Raw genomic sequence first — 10,310 nt, forward strand, 5'->3', positions numbered from 1 at the left:
TCTGTGAATTATTCAAAGCACAAGATTAGTCCGCAAACATGTTGTCATCAATCACCAAAACTACCTTGAGAGAGATATCCCGTAACACGAGTTCCTTCTGAAGAAGGGTTACTCAAACAACAATGATTGTCCATGTGTGTTTATCAAGAAATCCACTGATGGATTTTGTATAATTTTCGTGTATGTTGATGACTTGAACATCATTGGGACTACACGAGAAATACATGAGGCATGTAATCATTTGAAGACGGAATTTGAGATGAAAGATTTGGGTAAAACCAAATTTTGTCTTGGTTTGCAACTTGAACATTTTTCTTCAGGAATACTTGTTCATCAGTCTGCTTATATCCAAAAGATATTGGAAAAGTTCAATATGGATAAAGCATACCCGTCAAAAACACCTATGGTCATTAGATCTCTTGAAAGAGATAAAGACCCATTTAGGCCTAAGGGTGATGATGAAGAGGTATTAGGACCTGAGTTTCCTTACCTCAGTGCTATTGGAGCATTAATGTATCTAGCAAACTGCACCAGACCTGACATAGCATTTGCAGTTAATTTACTGGCTAGATACAGTGCATCACCAACGAAAAGGCATTGGGTTGGTGTGAAGAATATTTTCAGATATCTTCAGGGCACCAAAGATCTTGGTTTATTCTATAAGAAAAATCAAGAGAGAACCATGGTGGGGTATTGCGATGCTGGATACTTGTCAGATCCCCATGATGCCAAATCGCAGACTGGTTTTGTCTTCTTACATGGAGGTACGGCCTTCTTTTGGAAGTCGACAAAGCAAACCTTAGTGGCAATGTCCACCAATCATTGTGAGATAATTGCTTTGTTTGAAGCAACACGAGAATGTGTATGGCTTCGCAGAATGATGAACTTTGTCCAAAGTTCAAGTGGGATTGGTTCGTTAAAATCACCCACTATTATCTATGAAGATAATGCTGCTTGTATTGCACAAATGCAAACGTGTTATATTAAGAGCAATATTACGAAGCATATTTCTCCTAAATTATTTTATCCTCATGATCAGCAAGAAAAGGGGGAGATAAGTATTTTGCAAACGAAGTCATGCGACAACCTCACTGATCTGTTTACTAAGTCCTTACCAAGTTCTTTGTTTCATAAATATGTAACTGGAATTGGTATGCGACGACTTCGAGACTTGCAAAATTCAGGGGGAGAAATCTCCTAAGATATAACCTGTTAAGATCATAAGATCATTAATATTGCACTCTTTTTCTTTATGAGTTTTTCCAAATGGTTTCTCATGTAAGATTTTTAATGAGGCAATATCAATGCAAGCATGGATGATATATGTCATTTTTTCCTTATTTTTCCACTGGGTTTTAGAAGGAGTTTTTCATGGCATATTATATGTTTTCTTCTTAATTTTTCCCACGGGGTTTTAGAGGAGAATATTTCAAAGATGACCGGTCTCAAGGACAAGCGAGGATTAGGGGGAGTATTAGGATTTAAATTAATTCTGTTATTAGGGATAATCCTTCCTTGTGTAAACGGACGTCGGTTGCTACAGGCACCCGTTCGACATTCCCACGACCCTCATGATCGGACGCATCCGTTCATGGCGACGATTCCCTATGTATATAATCCTCATGGATCATCAATGAAAGTTACGATTAGATCAAATCATTCTTTACAGTACCAACACATGCTTCCAATGCCCTGCCTTCTCCGTGCAACGCGCCAACCATTTTCCGGCCCCGGCCCGGTGGAAGACGCTTCAGTGGTTACCTAAAACGGGGTTGGTCAGAGTCGGAACGACTGGACGCCGACGATGCCGCGGATACCATGACCCGTTCGTCCCTCCGCCGCCGCGCAGGAGCCCGTCGTCCCGGCAAGGGAGCCTTTCGGCTTCTAGAACCACCCGGAAGCAGACATGAGAGCGCACGCACGCACTCACGCGACGTACGGGTCTTCATCGGAAACTACTTTTTTTTTTGAGGGATCATCGGAAACTACTTGGAGCGCGCCTGCAACGATCAAGGTCCAAAGAACGACTGATTGATTATTCGTCAAACACACACAACAACAACAACTTCGAGAAGCTCCCGGAGTCTTGGTGCTAGCTATAGGCTATAGCTCCGCTAGGCCTGCCGAATCCAGTTCAGTCTCTTGCGGTAACAGTGTCTAAATCGACCTCTGTTCGTACACAAATCCATTCTGTTGAAATTCTAGCTGATCAAGATCAAGTGTTACGCAAAAGAAAAGAAAAGAAAAACGATCGACATACCTGCAAATGCAAGGTAATTTCTCTTTATTATTGGTCAAAAATAAAATAAAAAGTAGAGCTATTATTCATTGGGTCTGTCTAGGACACATCTAGATGTGATATAAAGCTGATGTCTATTTTGTTTGTGGTCTATTTTTTTTGTTCTAGTTTTTTTTGTTTCTTGTTACTGCATTATACATTTGTGGGAGTTTAGATGTGACGTTCTTAAAAAACATCTAGATGTGAATTAGACAAACTGTGTGCACAAAGCAATTCTGAAAGTTGGCATTATGTTCAGCACCAGAATGGGATACTCTTTTCTGTTTATTTTTTCAAGCTCCTCCTACTACCTATCACCAAACTCTAGTGTGTTTTCCCCCTCTTTTTTGGGTTTTCATACTAATTAACAAGGAACCATTAGGTTTTTGGGTTCGGTCTTCCTTGTAAACTACACTATCTTTATTCTTCTTAATGAACTGCAGAACCCCTGCCCTCACGATGACGTTCTTCAACAAAAGAATGGGGGATTTTTGGTAGGACATTTTGTATATGTGTACGAGCAATCCAGTTGTGAAAAATAGCAAAAACTGTCACGGGGAAGTGGCTCCCACCTGAATATGATCTCACTTCAAAAAAATAGAGATTGATCCAATTTATAAGGAAAACTGAATTGAAACGAAATGAAAAGAATAACAGCGTACAAGCATAATAAATAAAGAAAGATGCTACTGTTTTCTCTCTAATATCATAAGTTTTCTGATGTGGACGAGTCGTTCCAAATACAGTGAACACAGTTGTTTGAAAGTCTTCTCTCTTATTGATCTGTTTTTTCAAGGACAACTTGTGTATATTTCAGTTCGCATATATTTGTAGAATTAGCTTTAGCACTATGCATAAAAGAGGCATACAAAGTTTTCTGCTGTTAAGATGTTCCCCTCAAGATCCACCAACCCTTACAGTACTATGACAGTACTACACTAGTACTACTTGATCTCCCCCTGTTGCTTTTAAATGGACTCCAGTAATGATTATTGGTAGGATTAAAGTACGGTGGAACGTCTCTTTGCTTTGTCACATTCGCAGCCAGAGACTAATTAGATGCTTTGTGGTTTCTAAAATCTGCAAAGTGTGAACTGCCGAATGCAAATTTTTGGATTTAGCTAGTGCTGCATCAGTCTGCAAAATAATTCAGTGGCGGCTACTTTTGTAAATCGTAGACGCGACGAATTTGACAATGCGTTTATCATTAATAGAATAAGAAATATAGTCAACGGATGGCATAGATGTATTAAGAATTCAAATTAAGGTCTGAAGAAAGTTGGTAAACAGAAGGTAATCGAAATGTAAGGAAGTTCAGGCCTGTAATATTTTGAGCACAAGGCGGGACTATTTTTGTTCTGTTTTCGTGCTCATAACTTGAGACCTGACAAAAATCTGGAATAAGAGAAGTCTAAAATCCTACGAATTCACAAGAAAAACTGATCATGGAGGAAGAATCAGCAAGTGATTACACATGTGGAAAGCTAAAAAGTTCAGGTGGGAAATTTTTCTCCGGGGAAGCTCCGAGCCTTTGTGTAAAGAAATGACCAGGTAAAACTGGTTTTGGTCCAAAAGTGGAGATTGACATACGACCACTTTGTCCACTTGCACGCAAAAAATTCAAACAGGAAAGGATGGCAACGCTGCATTTCGTGTTCAGATCATTACACACCTGTACTCGTCGACCTTCAATGTAAAGCAGCTGGGGTTAAACAAACGGCAGTACAATATCTGATCTCCTGCACCAACCTAGCTATTCATCAACATAGACAACACTGAACGGTTCGGCCAAGCAAAACAGGTAGGCGAGAGCAAACCCAAATCTTCATCAAGGAAAATGAAACTAGCATAGGGTGGAACTAGGAGAAGATGTTAGGAGGGCTTGCCAACCATGATGATCGGCACTTGCAAGCAAGCATCTACTCCTACTAGTTTCCGTAGTCGGATTCTGGTGACACGTACTAGCGGCGTGTAAAATCCAAACGCAATCCAGCCGATCTCAGAACCTGTGGCTGCACAAACTGGCGTACATGTACATCTCTGTTTCACCGGAGGTCTGATCGAGCATCTCCAAGGGGGGCTGGAAAGAGACTGTTGCATCCTTTTCATCCACCCCAGTTTGGACGTCGCCGCAGGAAGGAACGCGTGCTATGGCCCATGGAGCGACCTTTGTTTCGGCCATTCAGTCAGAGAGTACGCACTACGTTGATGGTCAGCGAGTCCTCATTCCTGGAAGGCTGAAACCGCGTATGGATTAGTCTCAAGCTCCCTGCCGTCTCATGAGATCTTCATCCATGTCTTATACGGCGGCGTATGACTCAAAAGAATTATGGGTTGCAATTGCCATGCTATTACAAGTATGACAGATCACATGACTTGTAGTACTGATGATGATTAAGGTTTTTGGTGGCAGATATGTCTGTGGGCACAAAACCTTCGAGAATATGCGCAAAGCCGCCTCGAATAGTTCCCGCGTGACAGAAATCGTCCACCTTACGGATGAACCGTACCTCCTAGCGAGTCATGATTATCGAATGCAAGTTTTGTTTATATATATGTGGAAGTAACTCGTGTTCTTTACATGTGGTTTCGCTTTCTCGAAAACAATGTAGTCCACTTTTTCTTGTCCATTTTATGCGTCGAATGAGACGACTCACACGAGCACAATGCACATCATTTTCTCCCACTTCAGGGGACATTGGACCTCTCGATACTCTTGGAGGTACACTACAAATGATGCACGTGAAGAATTGAATGGAGTTGTTTCACAAGTCAGAAAGGAAAGCTCGTGAGAGAATTATCTCCCTTTTCCTTCATAATCGGGTACAACGGTCAATATAAGTTATGATCATATTCTTATGCACACATGACGCATGCATCGAAATCCTAATAATATAGCGCGACGGTATAGTCGTATAGCTTACGTGGCTAAAATCTTTGCAGTTCTCGGTCTAGTCTTCTAATCGTATGGCTTCTTCGTGATCCATGTTTCCTCACGATGGAAGCGGCGACTACCCTGCACAATGACAACATCGCCGAAAGCGATCTTGCACCGAGGTAGTGGCATCGACAACAACGGGGGCAAGGCAAGTTTGAGTCAGAGGTGGCGATATCACAGAGGTTGCAATGGCGATGATAGAGGTAAGGCGAATTTGAGGTGGGGGTTATAGGTTATGTAGGCGGTGTCACCAACACTAACGGATTTACAGTAGCTTTGGGGTGCGAAACATGACACTAACGAACTGCTGAGGAAATCAGGGAAGAGAGGTCATGCCAACTGATCAACAATCGCTTGCCTTGTGGATCATGGAGGTTCCGATGCTATTGGAACTCAATTGCATGTGACCGTAGGACATGTAGTGTCAGTCTGTGATGAGGTTAATCAGGCAGGTGTGTTGGCTTCTTATTCCGAGACTCTTTGTGAAAGAGCATTGTGACTTGCTCACTTGCTTGGCGGTAGCCTAGCCCTAGACTTGGCAAGGCGATTGCTTGCTTCCTGACGAGAAAGGCTGCCAAGGGAAAAACAAAGAAGGTAGAGAAGACTCTGAAAAAAAAATGAAAGATGAGTGGTGCCATACGAAAGGTATCCATTGCTGCTTAATGGATGGTCCTCTGTACCTTGGGCCATCTTCATGGATTGACTTGTCTATGTGGATTTGGCAATGCATGTTGTCTTCAGCCAAGGTGGCTCTGTTGAGGGTTTCATTCAGATGTAGAAGTGTGGGGATTTGTTATCGTTGCGCATTGGGTATTTTTCAGATTGATCATCCCACCATGAGGCTTCCTGCTTCGTAAGTAATTCGTTTGTGGTCTGCCCATGTCAGTTTCGCCCGATTTTCCGATAATTAACTCAACAATTCTCTTTCCCCTTAACTAATCGATGAGGCAATTCAGTTGCTCTGTTTCAAAAAATAAATACAATGATCATGATGATGAAAAATGGCATAAATGCTCAAATATTTTTCTTAGAGGATGAAATATGCCTATTTTATAAATTGGTAATGAAATTGGTAGGTGCTTGCTTATAAAGGAAGCAAGACCAAAGAAAACCCCGAGTAACCGCGTATCTGCGGGCTCCCAAAAAACAATGGTAGTGTGATATGGATGTCTCACTAGTCCTAACTCCTAAGTCTTTTGTGTTGTTAACATGTTATGTGATCACCATACTAAAGCTAAGGGATCACCTAGGACACATTCAATGAGAATTTTCTAGAATCGTGATCTAACTAGCTAGTGTTGGCCAAGATCACTGGAAAGCGTTTGTCTGAAATTGGTTGATCCCACATGCAACAGTACTTTCCGGTTTGTTTGCTTTTGTTTTGGATTTGCACATACTTTGCTATATATCAATGAAAAAAACTTCCTTTCCACCATTCCATCTGTCTAACCGATCACATTCTCATGTCCATGATCACTCCTCTTCATCTCCTCCTTAGTGCTCAGTATCGATCTTTCTCCCCACTCAATCTCATCCCAATTAAAGGTACTCTAGGTGTCACCCATGGTTGCACTACCATTTTGTCATCCACCTCCGTTGGCTATACTTCTATTCCCTAGCACCGGTGAATGACCCATTCGGATATCGAACCTTAACCTAACCCCATATATCTTCACCCGTCGTTGACGAATTTGTGTTCGTCGCTAGAGAAGGGAGAAATGTGGTCTGAGAAGAAATAACTATTAATACAAGTATTGTAATTTCATAAATTATTAGCTGGATATGAAATAGAAAAAAAATAAACTGATTACACAGTGAATCAAGCATGAGAAAAAAAACCCACATGCACCCCAAAATCTAACAGTTTTCCACTACAAATATGGGTCTAAGACTTCATTATTAAAAGAAGAAAAAGAAAAAGAAAAAGGGCAATGAAAGGGACACCAACCTTTAAACCTCCTTCCTTCCCTCGCTCCCGTTCTCTCCTCGATCTCGTCTCCTGGTCTCCTTCCACCCGCTCGCCCCACGCGACAATGGTCTACACAATCTCCTCCCCTTCTCCTCCTCCTCCCCCCACCTCGCCCCCAACCCAATGTCTCCCATTTTTTCCCGCTCACCTCTAACCCTGCTCGCTCTCCTCCTCGCCCTCCCACCCCTCGTCGCCTCCTCCTCCTCCTTCCCGCTTCCCACCATCGCCATCGCCGCCGTCGGCACCAACACCGCCTCCCCGCACCACCTCGCCTGCGGCCTCGTGTCCAACGGTACAGGCTACCAGCTCTCCTGCGCCAGCGTCTCCAACCGCTCCGCTAGCCCCCGCAAGTACGGATATGGCGGCGGCAGTGCCACGCCCTTCTCCGCCCTCGTCGCCGGTGATGGGTACCTCTGCTCCGTCGACCCGATCTCCTCGCCGCCCGTGTCCATGCGCTGGTGGGACTTGAATGACAGCGAGGAACCGTCCAAGAGGGTGTACAGGGGCGAGGCGCTGTCTGCGGTGGCCGGCGGCGGGGAGTACGTGTGCGGGCTAGTGGAGAAGAGGATAAAGTGCTGGAGGTGGGAATGGGGGGTCGTGCCGGAAGAGGTGGGATTCTCGGCGCTGGCGGCGGGCGGCGGGTTCGTCTGCGGGCTGGTGGCCGGGACGGGTGAGCTGAAGTGCTATGGCAATGGGGACGCAGTGGGGCGGGAGCCGAGGGGCAGGTACATGTTGCTCGCCGCCGGTGACAGGCACGCCTGCGCGGTGGACCACAGAGGCATGCTGGGGTGCTGGGGAGAGGCGGCGGCTGTTGCTGCCGCGGCGCCGCCGAAGCTGATTCGCGCCGTGTCCACGGTGGCGGTGGGCGACGCGCTCACGTGCGTGCTGTGGGGGAACTGGACGGTCTCCTGCTGGCCGGAGGAGGACGCGGCTGTGCCGCCGCAGATAAAGCAGGAGCAGTTCGTCGCTCTGGAAGCCAAGGGGAAGGTGGTGTGCGGGGTGCTCATGTCCGACTACTCGCTGGTGTGCTGGGGCGGAGATGTTGCCGGCGGGGTGAGGAAGGTGTTCGACAAGGTCCTGCCGGGTCCGTGCGCGCCGGCAAGGTCGTGCCCGTGCGGCGTCTGGTCGGGCTCCGCGATGCTCTGTGACAGCGATGGCGCGGCCATCTGCTACCCCTGCGGCTACACTCCTCCCATGAATGCGCAGGCGCCTACGTCCAACCCGTGGGCGTCGACCTCTCACCACATGAGGAAGAAGCGGCGGCCGAGCGATCTTGTGATCGCCATGATAAGCTTTGGAGCTGGTTCAGGACTCGTGGTCCTCGTCGCCGCGCTCTTGGTCGCTTACTGCCTGCGCCGGCGCAGCCGAAGCCGCAGCAGCGGCTCCCATGACTCCGGGCGCATCCACGCCGAGCCGATGACAGCCACGGCGCCGCGCGTGCCGCGGCGGCTCAGCATGCTGCTCTCCAAGGGCCCGAACACGACGGTGGAGCAGTTTCCCCTGGCAGCGCTCCGGGCCGCCACGGACGTCTTCTCGCCATCCCACCGCATCGGCTCCGGCAGCTTCGGCGCCGTCTACCGCGCGGCCCTCCCCGACGGCCGCGAGGTCGCCATCAAGCGCGCGGAGCGGCGTGACTCGGGCGCCTCATCCTCCGCCGCCGCCGCCGCGGCGCGTCGCGTCAACCACGAGTCGGCCTTCGTCTCGGAGCTCTCGCTGCTCTCCCGCCTGAACCACAAGAACCTGGTTCGGCTGCTGGGGTTCTGCGCCGACGGCGGCGAGCACATCCTGGTGTACGAGTTCATGCACAACGGCACCCTCCACGACCACCTCCACAAGCGCCCGGCCCCGCTCTCGCCGCCGCTCGCCTCCTGGCCGTCGCGTCTCCGCCTCGCCCTCGGCGCGGCGCGCGGCATCGAGTACCTGCACACCTACGCCGTGCCGCCCATCATCCACCGCGACATCAAGTCCTCCAACATCCTCCTCGACGCCTCCTGGTCCGCCAAGGTCTCGGACTTCGGCCTCTCGCTGCTCAAGAACCTGGGCACCGGAGACAATGCCGGCGGCGAGGAGCCGTGCGTGACGGCCGGGACGGTGGGGTACATGGACCCGGAGTACTACCGGCTGCAGCACCTGACGGACAAGAGCGACGTGTACAGCTTCGGGGTGCTGCTGCTGGAGCTGCTGTCCGGGTGCAAGGTGATACAGAGGTACGAGGGGAGCGGCACGCCGAGGAACGTGGTGGACATGGCCGTGCCGTACATCGAGTCGGACCGCGTGCACCGGGTGCTCGACATCCGGCTCCCGCTGCCGACGCCGGGGGAGATGGAGGCCGTCGCCTACGTCGGGTACCTGGCCGCGGACTGCGTCCGGCTGCCCGGGCGCGAGCGGCCCTCCATGAGCGAGGTGGTCGGCGTGCTCGAGCGGGCCGTTGCGGCATGCGAGGAGCACGAGGATGGCCCCGACGGCGGCGAGGCGGCCCTGTCGCGGTCGGGCACCGATGGGTCCACCACCATGTGACGTGGCATGCATGGCATGGCTCGCCTCCCTGGTGGCAAGAAGACAGGGAGTTTCTTGATGATTTTTTTTGTTTGTTTGCTTTTCTCTATTCTCTTTGTAGTTATATTGTTAGAGTATTGACATACTGTGTTGGGCAAATGAAGTCTTTCCTTGTAGAGTAGATCATTTAGTGAAAGGACACATTTTTGCTTCGCCTAATTGGACGGCAAGAAAAGAAATGTATATATTCCTAAGTTGTGACTTTGCTAGTACTACTATTTTGGAGCTCCAAGTGTTATTGAATGGCTACATGTGTAATGCCGGCGTTTCGGAGCTCGGATGCATCTGCACCTGAGTGAACAGTACTTTTTTTTTCAAATAAATTTAAAAATATCTGAAATTTGTACGCATCATAGGAGGCTCTTTTAGGTGCTTGCAAAGCTTCACGTTGAGATGACATCCGAGAAGATTGGTAAAAAAAACAAAGCTCGGGTGTCGGTGAGTTGGATTCGCAATGTTGAAACTGAATAAGTAGAGAACATGCCGGTTCCAAATTTCATTTTGACGGTGGGTACGTTCTCATCAGTTGCAAGTCTGCATAGCGCACCTTAAACTCATATCAAAAGAAA

At 48.1% G+C, this 10,310-nt stretch overlaps 1 protein-coding gene across 1 annotated transcript; it reads left to right on the plus strand.

The window, feature by feature from the left end:
* Nucleotides 1-7,199: 7,199 nt before the first annotated feature.
* LOC125538367 (serine/threonine-protein kinase-like protein CCR4) lies at nucleotides 7,200-9,984 on the plus strand. The gene has a single exon (XM_048701625.2). It carries the CDS (start codon nucleotides 7,309-7,311, stop codon nucleotides 9,700-9,702), a length of 2,394 nt encoding a protein of 797 aa, XP_048557582.1. The 5' UTR covers nucleotides 7,200-7,308; the 3' UTR covers nucleotides 9,703-9,984.
* Nucleotides 9,985-10,310: the final 326 nt, after the last annotated feature.

Source organism: Triticum urartu, chromosome 2A (assembly GCF_056163025.1).
Source record: "Triticum urartu cultivar PI428250 chromosome 2A, HENAU_Tu73, whole genome shotgun sequence".
In the NCBI taxonomy this organism is placed as follows: domain Eukaryota; kingdom Viridiplantae; phylum Streptophyta; class Magnoliopsida; order Poales; family Poaceae; genus Triticum; species Triticum urartu.